General features: G+C 34.1%; 1 protein-coding gene across 2 annotated transcripts; it reads right to left on the reverse strand.

The window, feature by feature from the left end:
- Nucleotides 1-4,330: 4,330 nt before the first annotated feature.
- TSK (tetratricopeptide repeat (TPR)-containing protein) lies at nt 4,331-12,715 on the reverse strand. Of its 2 annotated transcripts, XM_016334271.3 has the most exons (20): nt 12,251-12,715; nt 11,389-12,186; nt 10,646-10,822; nt 10,337-10,428; nt 9,673-9,771; nt 9,095-9,549; nt 8,979-9,010; nt 8,664-8,891; nt 8,411-8,558; nt 8,140-8,250; nt 7,666-7,766; nt 7,439-7,562; nt 6,998-7,110; nt 6,532-6,643; nt 6,224-6,328; nt 6,069-6,135; nt 5,842-5,962; nt 5,561-5,728; nt 5,190-5,307; nt 4,331-5,117 (listed from the first exon to the last, which is right to left on the reverse strand). In XM_016334271.3, the coding sequence occupies exons 1-20, from the start codon at nt 12,521-12,523 to the stop codon at nt 4,606-4,608; spliced, it is 3,954 nt and encodes a 1,317-aa protein (XP_016189757.1). In that variant the 5' UTR covers nt 12,524-12,715; the 3' UTR covers nt 4,331-4,605. The 2 variants fall into 2 exon arrangements, with proteins under 2 accessions (XP_016189757.1, XP_088366164.1); XM_088510038.1 differs by lacking the exons at nt 4,331-5,117; nt 5,190-5,307 and having other exon boundaries at nt 5,572-5,728; nt 5,859-5,962; nt 12,251-12,629.
- Between the last annotated feature and the right edge of the window lie 3,985 nt (nt 12,716-16,700).

Below are 16,700 nucleotides of genomic sequence, written 5' to 3' on the forward strand. Positions count from 1 at the left end.
TTGTTTCTAACTAGTACTAGTATGAAAATCACAGCTCATTGTGGTTGAGCATGGCATTTTGAAGAATGGCCACAAATTAATTTGGTTCCTTGCTGCTTAGCCTAAATTGGAAGAAAAGGAGATTAGATAGAGCTTCCCTATTTCAAGGATCACTTACCCCCACAATGAATTGGAAATTAAAGAATAAAATAATATGGTCCAATTGGTATGACATAACAGGAAACAAAAACCCTTATCCCGAATTTTATATGTGATTATGAAATGTCAATCGAATCTTTGAATTACGATTCTAGAAAAAGGAATTGTCTCAAAGTGTTTGTGTTTTCTCCCTCCCAATCCAACTTGTCTAGGGGTCCCTTCACCTTATATATATATATATACACTTATTTGGAGTATTATTATGCGAGTCCTAGTCAAATTAGAGAACACTATATTATTAATTACTATTAACAATTTACCAAAGGGCCCTCCAATTGGGCACTAATTTAATTTAATTTAATTTAATTTCCTTCATCCCCTCATCGGTGACTATGCAACAAAATAGAGTACCAAGATCCCTATTTCAAGGCCTAAAAGCACAGTTACATTACATAGGGTTCATATTATTATTAGTGGGATTAATTAGAAGAGTCCATAACAAAAATGGTGCTAATCAAGTAATCATGGTTACGAAAACCTAAGACGCATGCTTTTTGCACGTTTGTCGTTTAAAGGAAGACAATAATGAACATTCAAACGCTAATTAATGTAATGTCCCTTTAATTTAGCATTATCTCTAAACGTTTTCGAGAAAGTTATTTAAAAAAGGATGAAGATGATGTCATATCGTTATTTTTTCTAATCATAATAAATTAATAACGCAGTATCTGGATGTAGCTTATCACATAATCTTAATCTTATTTGCTAGTATCTCTCTGATTGGGGTTTTTTTGTGGTTAACTTTATGTGGACTTTGATTGTAGGCCCAAGAATGATGGATTGGGCAGATCATATTTCGATATCATAAAAATACTAAAAAGATTAAATAATTGCAAATGATTACTTTGATGGTAAGTGAATTTGTGACCCCACGGTTAAAGCAGCAGTTGAAAGATGTACTCCTATTATTATACGTATTTGATGACTTGATGATATCAATTAATCCCAATAATTCGAGTAGGTTATACAAATTTTTATGGCTACCTCAGCAATTGTATGCATTCAAATTATGTTCTACACTTTTTCAGTTTTTCCAAATGCTTCTCAAAGTCTATCGCACCCTTTAAAAATTATAGAATGAGGGTTATATTCTTTTCAAAACGTTAGTTTAATTATAATGTAATGTATAAAGTATCTAAAACATACTGTTCTGGAGCTGATAGAGATCCGAGGAGTATAGTAGCTCGTTGTTGGTAAAGTTGTCACTTGACTTCTAAGCTTAGTTAATGTTATATTTCGAGTAGTAAGAATACAGCGGGTGAGGAACCCAAAAAAATACTTGAACACTCAAGTTAGACCTAAAAAATTCGATGAGTTTAATTTTGATATATTATATTTTATATAGTCATTCAATCATATTCAATTTTTTTGTGACTATTCATGCTGTCAATGTAAAAAATAATTAATTTTTTATTATGTATGTTTCACTTGATTTTTAGTAATCTCGACAACGTGTCAAATCAAACTTGTATCAAGATCTCAATTCAAAAGCAAATACGACTTTTCTGAAAAAAATGGGCTCGACTCGAGATTTACTTAGTGCTTGTGTCGAAAAAAATATATGAAATGTTCAATAATATTAAACTGTGCCAAATAATATAAAGAATTGGAATAAAAAGAAATATAAAATAAATGCAAGTTTTAAATAGATAAGAAAGTAAAATTGAAATTGAAAAAGAGCAAAATATTTGAAGAAGAAAAAAAATACTCAAAGAAAAGTAAAATAAAATAAATAACAGGAAAGGAAAATAAAAGAAATAAATAAAAAGTTGATCCAGACATTCACTTGTACTCTATGATTCTTTTTGGTGTTAATGTGACTTAGATTTTTTACAGAATTTTGTATGATGGTAAAGTATTCATATTGAAGTTTTTTAACTCTTCCAAACTTTTTCTATTTATAGATCACAATGGTCTCTCTTGCCACTATCTAACTTCTCCTTTTTGTCTCATGCTCTCATAGCTCACGACCTGACTTTGACGGTGAAGGATCTTGTTATCCAAGATGAATACTCTATGTCTTTGTTTTAACTTGGTCTTCAAATTCACGTTTTATATAGTGCTTTCAGATAAGGTTATCAAATTTTGACATAAGTCCTTCTCGATTCCACGACATTCTCACTCTTATTATGGACAAATTTTTACAATAGTCAAAATGTTGTTCTAATAAGATAAAATACAGGCGTAAAATTATTTTATGCTGACAATACATCAAAATCAAACTTGGTTATAGGGAGAGCTACATTTCAGAAAAATCCAACTTGCTTTTTTGCTTGATTTCTGCTTCCCTTTATACTCGTTTTAAGAATTTTCGGTTACCTAGTTATAGCGTCCAAAATCGCCTAAAATCAAAAGTTACTGTATCCTTTTTTTCACATGTAAAAATAAATTTCGTTAAAAAGAAAAGCCACTATGATGGTAGTGAAGGCGTGCTTTAGCTTACTTTCTAGACTTTATTAACTAGAACTTTATGTATGTAACAAATCGTAAAAATAATTTCAGAAAAGAAATACAATACGATTATTGTGGTGCATGCTTGGCACTTATACAATAATAATTAAGTTATATATTGAGTGATCACGCGAACTTAATGATATTCCAGTCCATACATAATTACCAATGATATTCATTATTATTCCCGAAAATACAATCAGAAAAGAAAATAGTAGATTACAAGAAATCATGAAAGTATCAAAGGAGAAAATACGTTCCACTAATTACCGAATATATTCCAGCCGTGTAAACACCAAAAAAGAAATACTGAATGCCTCAAGCACCTTCCTTGATAATTAAACTCAATTACACCAATCGATTATACTGCTCATAATTCGTTCCATATGCTGAAATAATTGTGTGTGTATATCAACAGTATGCTAATTAATTTACTTGCTTTTGAGACTTGGCTTCTTTCGGTACAGAGATGTGTCATGTTAATAATTATTAGTAGTACTAACATAATGTAATAACAATATTTGATTCTTTAATGTTGAAATTGTTTGGTTAAAATATTTGAGTGCTATGTAATATGGTGGCCAAATCTTTCGGTGTTATCTTTATGATGTGATTATTCAGAAAATAACTATAAAGTATGTTACCAGAAAAAGAAAAAGAACTATAAAGTAGATTGGGAAGTTCAGTCATAACATTAAAATTTGCTTTTTGATGTTTGATTCACCGATAACAAAATGGAATTACTTTATTAGAAGTTATATTAATACTTGAAGTGATATTTAATTATTTTAGTTATTGATACTCTATTTTAGTCATTTACATGTTATATAATTTTAAAATAAGAGGCCTTCTTTGAGATACTTTCCTAAAATATCCTTAGTTGAGGAAAACTGTAAAATTGAGATATTAAGGGATAAGATAACATGAGTTTTTTTTTCTTTAACATACAAGGAGTTAAGTTATAAGTGTCTATAAATTTACATTTTTCTTGGACATTACCAGGGGAAATAATAATAATGCAACTCCTATTATTGATAATATCACTCTTTACATGATTTTTTTATAAATTTATAGAAAAAAGTGACATTATCAAACTAGGAGTAGCATTATCATCTTTCCATAGATTAATGAGTTTAACTTTTTGGAGAAAAATGAACTTGGGTTTGGATCAATTCTATTGAAAAAGGGATAGCCAGAGCCAGCCTACTTGGGTCTGAGAATCAACTTAAATTCAGAACTCTAATCACGTCCAAAAAAAAAATTCAGAACTAACAAAAAACATAAAATAAAAAAAGTAGCCGCATTTGGGTTTTGGTTTTGAAATAGTTGTTTTTCCTTGCGGCTTTTTGGGCATCACTCTAGACTCTTTAAACGAGTAAAATTTGCCAATGAGTCTTAGCTTATATGGCATATCTCCCCATCCCCACCTCAAATGTCTAAGGTTCAAACTCTAGAGATTGTAATTGAGAAAAAATGTGGTAAAAGGACAAAGAGTGTGTGGATGTGTTGTATACCTAGAATTGAGGGTTGTCCAATCCATTGGGATACCTAGAATTGGGAATTGTCCCATCCATTGAACAAAAAAAAAAAAGAGTAAAATTTTAATATTCATGGCCAATAAAAAAAAAGTAAAAATTCAGGGGAGCTATCCAATTGTTACCCAGATCAAAATTTCAATCAATGCACCATAAAAAAAAATAAATAAAATAACGATAAGTTAATACATACAGCGCATGACTCATACATTGCATGAGTTGCAGCAAAGCTCGTTAGGCTAGTAAATCAACATTTCCTTTCCTGTGAGATAATATATACAAATGAAGCTGGAGCACATGTACCTCCTCACAAGCAACATGCAGAGGCTACAGTTATAGCGGAGAGGCATAATCATAAATAAAGCAGCAATGAGAACAACCGTTCGCTGGAATATTGCCTAATTCTTTCGTGAGGAAACTACTATAAAGGCAGGACTTTTTTGCAGCACGGTTTCACTCTGCAGCACTTCTTTTCTTTTGTTGAGAAATGCATAATCCCCTCATTAATGTGCTTCTGACTTGGCACCCGTACACTTGTCCAGGAATTATAGAAAGTTTCTGCAGCTTCCAATGAAAAAGCATTGTTGCTAAGGTCTAGTAATTGCAATTTCTTTGCCTTGCCAATAGCCACTGCAAGTTGTTGAGTTAAAAGGCACTCCGCAGATGAAGAATTTCTTTGACACGAACTGGCACTGTCATCTATTCCAGAAGCAGCTGCTTTAACTGTTTCATCTTCACTATCAGCAACTTCAAGCTGATGGTAGTCCAAGTTTACAGAGCAATGGACCTCTTGATTACCCGCCAACTTAATCGTATCAAGTATCTGATCGTGTTTTTCAGAGTCACCTTTTACTGTTAAGTCGGATTTTAGAGCATAAAGTTCATTTGGTACAGTATTATCAGCAAGATTAAGCTCCTCCAGGCTGTTGTTCTCTGATTAAAGGAAAAAAATTTACCAAACAATAGCACTAGTTTTTAAACAATGAACTATGATTTGATACCTACCTGCCAGTGCCTCAATTATGTGGAGAACCCCAGCGAGCCCAAGTTGACACTTTCTAAGGACCAACACTTTGAGAGAGCATGATGGGTTTACTAGAAGAGAACATAGAGTATTTCCGCCCTGTATCCATTAGAGATATTTAAACAACATGGATGACAATAAAACTTAATTGGTTGTGTTACATAAATAAATTAGTAAAATGGGCACAGTAGTACCTGTAGCTAAAACTATAGAAAATGCAAACTTGTGTTAACAGTAAATAAATGTTAAGAAGTTAGAGTCTGTGCTGAATGACAAAGCAATCAATAAAATGGATAACACATGCTTTAAAAGAATATTAGCAAATGAAATCCAAGATTGCAGTCAAACGAACCTCAGGCAGAACAGGATTTCCTTCCAGGTTCAGCTCAAGGATGGAACAAAACAAATTAACATTGATATTTGAAACAAAGTTTGATGTGAGCCCACAATATGATAGATCAAGTTTCACAAACTCTTCAGCCCCTTTCAGCAATGGTTCTGCTAATTGCATTACCCCTTCCTGCAGAATGACAACAAAACCAGTCAGGAGAGCATGTAAGGTATGTATGCTAGAACAAACAAGAATGGTATTGAGAATAAAATGAATGCATGGCAATTACAGATTTTACTCACTGTTCCGATACTGGTACCTCCAAGAATTAGTCCTGATAAACTCAAGGTACCTGCAAGCTGGCAAAGGGCATCAACTACTGGTTTGCCTAGTTTTAGACCACTGAGATTCAGCTCCGAAAACCTACAGTGGGCATATTTAGTTTAAATTTGCAAATGACCTAAAAAAGGTTATGTAACAATGCTATATTGAGCTTGATGGTGCCATTGGTATTATTGACTATACATACCTTTTCAAAGTGGAAAGCTTGGACAAAAGATTAACTATAGTATTTCCAGATACCGGGCTGTTATGTCCTGTTAAATGTTTAAATGTAGAATACTCGTTAAAATATGAAATTTACTTACATCAGTGAGTGGAAAACAAATGACAAATTCATTACACCTATACAGAGATAAGCAAGTACGGATGTAGAGTCCAGTGCATCAGCAATCTTTTGAATAGTTCTGGATGTGATACAGCAGTTCTCTACATTCAAGCTATAGAGGGCTACAAAACAGAACATCCAAAAATTAAATTAAGGACCTATCTGCAACAAGATTCCACATACAAGCACATTCAAGAGACCATAGCTCCAAAACTATTACCCTAAATTTCAGACAGATAACTTTCACTGATAAATGAGACCATTTATACCACAAGACAAGGAAACTATATCAAATTGACAGAACCTCTGGTCATGTAGCTAATACCTTTACATTTTTTCAAGATAGTTGAAAGATAAGATCCACATGCATCAGTAAGACGATTTCCAGAAATGTTGAGCACTTCCAGTCTATCAAACAGCACTGAGCATTCACAAATCTGATGTGGAAAAAACAAAAGTTATTATATTAGTAATTTGGTAAGAAGCCCAACCATATGTCCATATCATAGATTAATATATTTAATAAGAATATTATTGCCTGATGGATTTGAAAAAAAAAATGAAATGCATGTTTAATAGATGGTCAAATTTAGCCGAGTTCTAGTGATTGAAGAGTGAAAATTCAATGTCTTTTCATAGAACATTACAACTAATATTAAAGGTATACCTCCACTATACTCATTTCTAGTTCAAATTTTGGAAATTTCCTTCTGTAAATGAAGTATGACTGTCAAATGTAACAAATAACCAATGTGGAAAATGTAAGAAAAACAGAAACAAATGGTACATACCTGCAGCAGAGCGGTTGGACCAAATCGATTACAATGCAAATCAAGTGTTAAGTCACCATAATGTTGGTCTGATGCTGTGAAGACCTTCTGAAGTGCTTCCATTGTCCCATTTCCTAATATATGTCCAATTAAAAACTATTTAATACATTTCACTAGTTAATTTAATTTCTGTCCCTGACATCCACATAATAGGACAAGCATTATTAGTTATTGAAGTTCTTTTTTATGGATTAGTATTCTTTTAATCAGCTGCCAAAGAATTATTATCAAACTTTATCATTATAATACAGATGACACTTTATAACCAAATAAATGACTTTATTGACGAAACAAAAGAACTGAAAAGAAATAGAGTGAAAAGGTAACTAGACAATCTGCATACAAGAGCAAAGTAACAGAATCATAAGCATAAAGATGACAAATCAGAGAAATGTACAGTACCTAACAAATTGTGAGAGAGGTCAAGCATTGAAAATGCTTTTTGGGACTGCAATGCATTTATCAATGGAGTTATAGACAAATCTTGCAGGTCACACTCAGACACTACTATTTCATCATCCGAAACCTATTGGGGAAAAAAATAGACAAAATCAGACCTAACATTGTAATACCTAAACTGTGAAGTGACAACAACAGAATTGATACTGGCATGCAGTGAATATCCTTACCTCTAGATTGTAGAGTTTCTTCAGTACCTTCATATTTGGCTTCTCTGACAGCTGCTTGCAAAAGTCTACATACATTTTTATGAGGCGCTTATGAATCCATCCTGTAAACAATGTAGATCAAATGCCTTTCTCACTTGGAGACAAACAGACGAAGACTAAAAAACTTATGGTAATACAGCTCCAATACAGCAGAAGGCAATGCTTGCCTTATTTGACAAACAAATTCTGCTGTCTCCGAAGGTTAAATAAATGCAAGATAATTGAATATAAAATGACAATTAGTTAAATAAAATTTTATCCAGAGACAACAAAAATTACTCTACTAATCTAGAATTCCAAAATAAGCATATGCTTCAAATACGTTCAATATCCCTTAAGATATAGTTATTGTCAAACAGCCAAAAATTTGAAAAACTAGTTGAGAAAATGGCATAGAATAACAAACAAAAAAGTAAAAACATTAGTAAAGCATACCATCAATGGACGCTTCAATTGTGACATTGCATATCTGAAGGTTTTCAACAGTTTCTAGGGATTCTAGATCTCTTCCAGCACATAAAATGTGCTGAACAACAGGCAACAGACCTACCCATAAAATCATATTAGTAATCAGGTAAACTGAAGGATAACTGCGACAACAAAATATGAAATAATAAAATCTCGGATTCTTAGTTTTAACTGGCAAGATATGCTATGCAAATATAACTGACAAGGTGAAAACAATTTTAAACTAGGAAGTGCCTACCATCTGATCTCTTTTGTGTAGGAAGTTGTAGATAGTATAAGCATGCAGCTACAGCTTTCAAAGATTCAATATCCAGCTTATCACTGGCAGTACACCAGGTTGCTTCTATGTGAATTAGATCATTCCCAATCTGGCACTCAATATATTTCTGCAACCAGAGAGCAAGGAGGTCGGAGATTAAAATATTAGTTAGCAAGAAAGGTGAAAATTTGAACCGGACAAATTGGAACCATGAATTAACTGTACAACTCACATCGTATTGAGAACTATTTGACGCAGGAGGGGCAGCATCACTTGGTTTACCAGAGGCATCTGTGTTGCATTTAGAACCACTAGGAAGATCAAGTTCAGCAACTAGGTCATTGCTCATGGATCTGGAATGTCTGCAAGTTTTAGCAAGTGTATGTGGACTCCAGCATTTGAAAGAACTGCTACTTTCTTCAACATTAATTGGAAGTTTGGATCCATTCTCTGAGATAACCTGCCATCCCAGAAACTGTAAGCATCCACAAGCAGTTAATCATGTAACACTTATACACAAGCAAACATATTTTAGAGCTTTATTTACCTTAATGTTACTAGGACTCACTTTACTCATATCTGCAATCAGACTAATTTTTCATCAGTATAACAGATAACAGTGTGTAAGGATCAGAGCAAAGAAAGTAACGATGAAAAACATACTTGCATCATAAGTAGACCTGTCTTCTAACACGCAATCATGACTCCGTTTGCTTGAACACTCCATCTCCTCTTCATCATCAGACAGAATTACACGGACACGTTTACGTCCAACAACTGCCTGATGATTACCGGTTAAATTTGTAAGACTTTTGGATGACTTATCAGCTTGCTTGGTGCTGGTAAGATCTTCCATGTGACCTGTTGTCTTTCTGGATGAGCCTTTTAAGGACTGATAGATTGACATAAGTGGCATGTCATCTATAAATTCTTCTCCAGTAGATAGAGCTTTTGATCTAGAACTGGTATGTGGAGAGCAAAGGTCATCAGACCCAGCTATTGACAGATTATTGTCTGCCTCAGTATCAGTCTCAGAGCAACAATCTTCTGCCATATTTTTAGCACCTGACTCAGCTTCTATTGAGTTCTTCAGCTTATCAATTAAAATTTTCAACCTCCTACAAAGGATCACAATTGATCAACAATATTAGGTACAGATCAAGCAAGAGACCCTTCTATAAGAGTAATTTAACAGCAAGAAATGTATTTACAAGGTTTATAGGCTTCTGTGCATAACTTACTTTGTCTCGGATTCATCATCAAATCTTATCATGTTACTATAATGCATATTTTCTAATGCAGAAAGCTGTATATCAGGAAGTTGAGCTTCAACAGCAATCCTGCAATATGCAATGAAATGGAACTCAATAGTAGTACATACGAAACCATCAAAAGGAAGCCAACAAGGATGCATTTTGCCAACAACTCTAAACAAAAATTATTCTTGCAATTTGTAGGAGATTAGGTTTTAGATATTGTCACTGCAGCTGCAACTGTTTGAAGTGCCTTGAGAATTTGTGCTGCATTCTTTACTTAATCTTTAACAATTTCAGTTTTATGACATTTAACGAACCCAGTAAAACACCATATAACAGAAATATATTTTACTCATGCATATGGTTGAGTCATCAACACAACAAGGAAACAGCTAAATGAGAACCTTCCTCTGGTAATTTTGTTCCACACATTGCAAAACAACTGCAGTGCTCCCACAGTACATAGCACACTTAACAACCTAACAGTGATCAAGTGTCTTATGCAACCTAGAATTAGATGTGTCAAAAGCATGAGATTACTACCATTTTTTCCCCCATGACTTTATCTCTTATTTTGATGAAAAAGAAAAAAAAAATAATTTACTGGTAGCTTTTCTTATATGGATATTGCTATATCAATCATATTTACCTATAGCTTTCAGTATATGCATCTAATGCTTCTCTCCACTTTTGAGCAGAATCCAAAACATTGCCAATATTGATTTTTACCAATGCTTGACCCTGTAATCATTACTAAGAAAGCATAAGAATCAACAAGCAACATCCTAATCATGTATAAACTATAAAGTGGCAATAAACTCACGTTATATTAGTGATCATAGAATAACAAAATAATCATTTATGGGGTTTTAAGTTTGGAATGGTAACACATTAATTGGTGTCAGAAATAAAAGACGGCAAGTATTAAAATTATATCAGGGAATAACGAAATATTTACCTCTAAACTGCCAATTGTTTGGTACATTTCCCAACTCTTCTTGTACCTTTTGATTGCTTTGTTGAATTTTCTAAGCTTCTGATATGATTCTCCAACATCCATATATGAATCACCAAGCCTTTGCTTGTCACAAAGTTCACTTGCTATTCTCTTCTTCTCCTTTGCAAATTCGCAATGCTAAACAAAACATTATTTAATAAGAAAAGCCACATTGAGAATCACACGCAGAACATATCATAGCTTCAAAATGTCAAATTATGAACTGTGGATGAAAAAAATCATATAATCAATTTTGAGAGTAACATGTGCATGATAGTAATCTACCTCTTTATGCTAATACTTAATAGTAAATTCATGGATTAGCAGAACCCTTCAGATGGAAAACAACCATGCTTTAAACAAAATTAACATCATCATCACATTTAGTGAATCCAAAAGTAACAATATGAGTAAGTGCATAGGCAGCACATAAGAAGCTTAAATGGACATCAATAGAACAGACTGAAAAGGCATCCCTAGGCATGCCAAAATGAATTTGAAAAGTTTAAGCAAAAATCAATATGATGGAGTAGGTCATCTAGTCATGCTGGTTAACAATACATTCTGTTGCATGATAATATAATTGAGTGCATGAAGTCCTCATTATTAACACTTGTACACTGCAAGTTTATCAGGTGCAAATTCCTTGATAGACAGGACATTTAGATAACAGAATTAAAATACAAAATGGAAGAATCCAATACCTTCTCCCATGCAGATATCATTCTTGACTTCTCCACAAGGCGTTCAAGAGAGCCATTCTGCTGGAGCAGGCATTTCCGCTCATTAGGTGTCCCTCTGGCAACGGCGATATCTCTTTTAAGCTTCTTGAGGTTCTGCTCTTCCTTCTTTATCTCATCCATCACTTTGACAGCTTCCTTTACAGTCCTAATATTCTGCTCAATTTGCCTCACCAAAGCATCCTCATCCTCCAAGGACCTTGCCAAACCAAGTGCCTTGTTATAAAAAGAGATTGCCTCCTCATACTTCTGAGTCCTGGAATGCAATTCCCCAAGATTGATATACCCTTTCGCTTCCCCTTGACGGTGGCCAATCTTGTTACAAATCTGAATGTCCATTTTGATATTCCACCTAGCTTCATTCCAATTCCTGAGTTCCATGTACACATTCCCAAGGTTATGGTGGAGCCTGCTCCTCCCATCATCAAATTCACTAACCTCCTCCTCATCACAAATTTCCAACCCTCGAGTTAATATCTCCTTCGCTTCCTGCAAGTTATCGAGCTCCATTTCCAGCATCCCTTTGTTGTTGTGCGCATCGATATACTCCTTCAGGAACGAAGACTTGCTGCTTGGCGGTTTCTTCTTCAGAGCCACTGCAAGCTCCATTGCAAAGTTGAAATACTTCTTCGCGTTGCGAATCGAGTTGTGGTCGTGATCGGATCTCGAGAACAGCTCGTGGTATGTTCGACCTAGCTGCGTGCTCGCTCTTTGCTGCTCAACCACATCGTCAGCTTCTCTTGCAAGCTCCAAGTGCTTCTTCTGCAATCGAGAGAGGAAAATTCACAACGTTGAGGAACAAATTGGAAAGAAATTAGAGTATTACCTGGTAAGTTAGAGCTTCAGAGAACTGCTCGAGGCGGAGGTACATCTCGCCGATGGATTGGCAGGTAGGGAGCAAATCCTTTTCCAGCAAGTATTTTAGCGAAACATCGTAATCGATTCGGAGCCATTTGAGGGCTTCCACGTACTCTCCTCTGTTCTTGTGAATGTCGCCAATGACGTTGGCCCAACGCGCCTCCTCGCGGTGGTTACCCTCAGCCTTGGCGCTCCGGTACGCAGTCTTCGCCGCCTTCAGCTCCGAGTCCTGGCACGGCATAACGAAACCACGGTGAAAGGTTGTCGGGTGTTTCTGAAACTCTTTCTCTCTTTGGGTTGAAGATGGCTTTGTCTTTCTCTCTTTCAAATGCAATTTCCAAGGCAAAGCAAATTGCTACCTCGTTCCCTCCCACGCCGTATCTTCCAGCTTTTAGATCAATTTCATTTGTCCCGCCAAAAAAGAAAAAGAAAATACCAAATTGCTTTTTTTTTTTTTTTCTATTTTTTAAATATTTTTTCCCTTTTCAGTGATTATTAAATATACAATAGCATTATTCATGCACTAAACATTTTTTATATTCATATAAAATTAAAATTCTTAAAGTATAGTCCTTTTTCAATTAGGAAAATAAATTAGGTAGCATCTTTTAAGAATTAATTTTCTAACGAAAAATTTCTCATATTACTTATCAAATCAAATACTTATACTATTTGTGATATCAATTATTATAAGTTAAACCCTCATAATAAAAAATTAAATAAATAATATTATAATACTAGTTAAAGAAATGAAAATGGCCAACATTTATTATTTAAAAAAAAGGCGTAGAATCAAAACAAAAAATAGTATTTCACAAATAAAGTGTTAATTATTTTTCATAAAAACACATAAATTTCCAATTCTCCAATGACAAAGAGGGGCTAATCTTTTTGTAGACTATATATATATATATATATATATATATATATATATATATATGTGTGTGTTTTTAAATAGTCAAAAATCTATAAATATTTTATTTTTTGTTAAATATTTATAATTATACGACACACAACAAACAAAAATTACTTAAAAGTTAAAATAGCCCCTCAATAATAATCAAAAATTTTTTTAGTTATTAAATTAATTAAATTATTTTTTTTTTCAATCACTATATTAATATTGTTAACAAAAATCTTAGGTGGATCGGTTGATGACATAACATAAAGGAGATACAACAATTTAATATTTTAAATTTGGAATTATATTAATCAAATTCTAACTCTAAATTCCTATACTCTTATTATTTTCTTCTTTTCATGAGATTTGAAATTAAGAATGACAAAAAAATTCGCATTATCCACAGAAATTATTTGTAATAGAAAAATTAATAGAAATTTATAAAATTTTTATGAGAGTGGAGATTTATCTCTGTAAATAAATGAGAATAAAGAAGTAAATTGAGACACTTACCTCACAAAAACTTACGAATATATAAAAGTTGTGTAAGTAATTTTATTTTATTTTATATATTGAAAATTTTATGTGTATGTTATTATGTTAAATTTGTGTTTAAATTGTGTATTTTTTTTTTAAATTAAAATATTTCATTTCATCAATTAAAAACTAAGTGTCCAAAGGTATAGAACAATAAAAAAAAAATAGGAGGTCTCCCACCAACTAACTTTAAACAGAGTAACACACAAATGGCCACAATAAATAGCAAAACAAGATAAGAAGAAGATAAAAGATGAATCTAGTGGTTCAAAAATCTCCATTCGGTTGCAGTACACTCAACTCCTGACATAGCTTCCTTGACTTAGCGATAATCACTTCCGGTAAGATTTGGCTCTGCTCAAAAATCAATCTATTCCTGCCCTTTCATATACTCCAACAACCATTTTCATGGATTTTATTCCAGCCACACCTGTGCATAGATTCCGATGTGATTCTTTCCACCAGCATGAAAAATTATATCGGCTAACTCCGAAGAATGTTAATGCAGTGAGCTTCGTTTTCAGACTTCTAATTGGCATCTTGGGCAGACCGATGATGTGAATGAGAACCACTTATGAAAAAGGAGTTTAATCGGGGATCCTCTCATGCAATGCTTTCCATATGAACAACTGGATTTTGTGAGAATAGCTAGCTTTCAGAGGAACTTCTAATTAATTTGTTGCTGGTTTTGCTCCATACCAAATTCAGTGGATGCATTGACAAACTCCAATTTGACGGTTTGTTTTGTATTGAATTTAGAACATTTTGATAACCCTTTGTCACATTTAGCCTAAGAATTAGCATGGTTTTGTTATCTCTTCCATAATTGTGCTTAAGTATAAAAACATACTTTTTAAGCCTTATTTTGGTGAATTCTAGTTTCTGTTTGATTCCATAAGATGCCTTGATGTGTTTGCTAGTAACTCCAGGGTTGAAATAGGCTAGGCATGGATCAAAGGAAGCAAGGAAGGAAGCATACAAGTGGAGAGAAGCATAAAAAGTCAAAGAAGCAAAGTCAGCCATGCACGCGCACGCGCACAAGGCGCTCGCGCGCACATTACAGAATCGACCAGGGACGCGCACGCGTACCATGCGCGCACGCGCCGATGCTGGCACATGACCTCATTAATGCAACACGTGCCTGGCGATTTGAGAGGGTTTCTGAACCCATTTTTGGCGCCAAATTGCTAAAGGAAAGGAATAAAAGGATGAAGGATTAAGGGGAAGGCATCATTCATCACTTAGGACTTTTACACACTTTTCATACTTTAGAAGTTAGAGATAATTAGTTAGTTTTAGCTTTGTAGTTAGTTTCTAGAGAGAGAAGCTCTCTCTTCTCTCTAGGATTAGGATTAGGTTTAGGTTAATCTCTCTTCTTAGATCTAGGTTTAACTCATGCTTTGATTCACTTTTCATTTACCAATTCCTAATCTTCTCCTCTTCCTCTTTCTAGATGTGTGCTTTAATAATTGTAATTCTTCATTTTGTTTTGGATATATTGTTGTTCCTTGGTTTTCTTTCAATAATGCAATTTGAGGTAATTCATGATAATTGTGATTTCCTTGATTGTTGTTGTTAATTCTTTACATTCAATTGTAGTTAGAATTCATTCTTGTTGTGATTGACTATACTTTTCTTTTGTGCCTTCCAAGTGTTTGATGAAATGCTTGGTTGGATTTTAGTATAGATTTTGTTCCTCTTGGCCTAGGTAGAGTAATTAGTGACACTTGAGTTATCTAGTTCCTTTGTTGATTGATAATTGGAGAGATTGCTAATTGGTTTGGAGTGCACTAAGGCTAGTCTTTCCTTGGGAGTTGGCTAGGACTTGTGGCTCAAGTCAATTCATCCACTTGACTTTCCTTTAATTAGTAAGGGTTAACTAAGTGGTAGCAATGAACAATTCTCATCACAATTGAGAAGGATAACTAGGATAGGACTTCTAATTTTCATACCTTGCCAAGAGCCTTTTATAGTTGTTAGTTTATTTTCATTGCCATTTACTTTTCATGCTTCTTATCCAAAACCCCAAAATAACTCATAACCAATAACAAGGCACTTTATTGCAATTCCTAGGGAGAACGACCCGAGGTTTGAATACTTCGGTTTATAAATTTTAGGGGTTTGTTTTAGTGACAAACAACTTTTTGTATGAAAGGATTAGTGATTGGTTTAGAAACTATACTTGCAACGAGACTTCATTTGTGAAATTCTATACCATCAAAAATCCATTCGTCAAAATGGCGCCGTTGCCGGGGATGAGCAATGGTGTTGTGTTATTGGTTATTGTACATATGTGAATATTATGAATAGGTTTATCTTTTGTTGTTTCTTAATTTTTGTTAGTTTTATTTTGTTCTCTCATTATGAATTCTCACCACTTTGGCTTTGAGTTTGGTTCTAAGCGCGTTGTAGGAAATGTGGACTTTAATGGCAACATGTACCATGGATGGAACCAACAAAGATGGGAAGAGCCTCAAGGAATTGATCACTCCTATTGGCAACAACCTCCAGATACTTATAGGTATAATTTCCATCCTAATGCATGCCAACTTAGCGGCTATGATGATTCTTTCTGTGACACTCAACAACCACCATCATATGCCTATGAATCTCATCCTCAACATGAACCTCAACCATTCTCACAAGCCTTGCATCACCAAGCACCACCCTATGATCCATATCCATCATATAACCAATCATCCATACCACACTTTTATGGCCATTATGAGCAAGAACCTCTAGAATCACCACAACCATATCAAGATTACTCCCAAGAACCACCTCAATACTCATCATCTCCATACCCTTACCAAGAAGAACCACCTTCCTACCATGAACCCTCTCTCCAAAATAATGAACCTTCCTATTCACCCCAAGCCCCAATAGACGATCCTCTCACTTTGTTACTTCAAGGACAAGAAGCCATGAAGCGGGATACACTTGAGTTTGTGACCAATTTGACCAAGGTGGTGCACACTTT

The sequence above is a fragment of the Arachis ipaensis genome, chromosome B3 (assembly GCF_059453495.1).
Source record: "Arachis ipaensis isolate K30076 ecotype BB chromosome B3, ASM5945349v1, whole genome shotgun sequence".
NCBI lineage: Eukaryota > Viridiplantae > Streptophyta > Magnoliopsida > Fabales > Fabaceae > Arachis > Arachis ipaensis.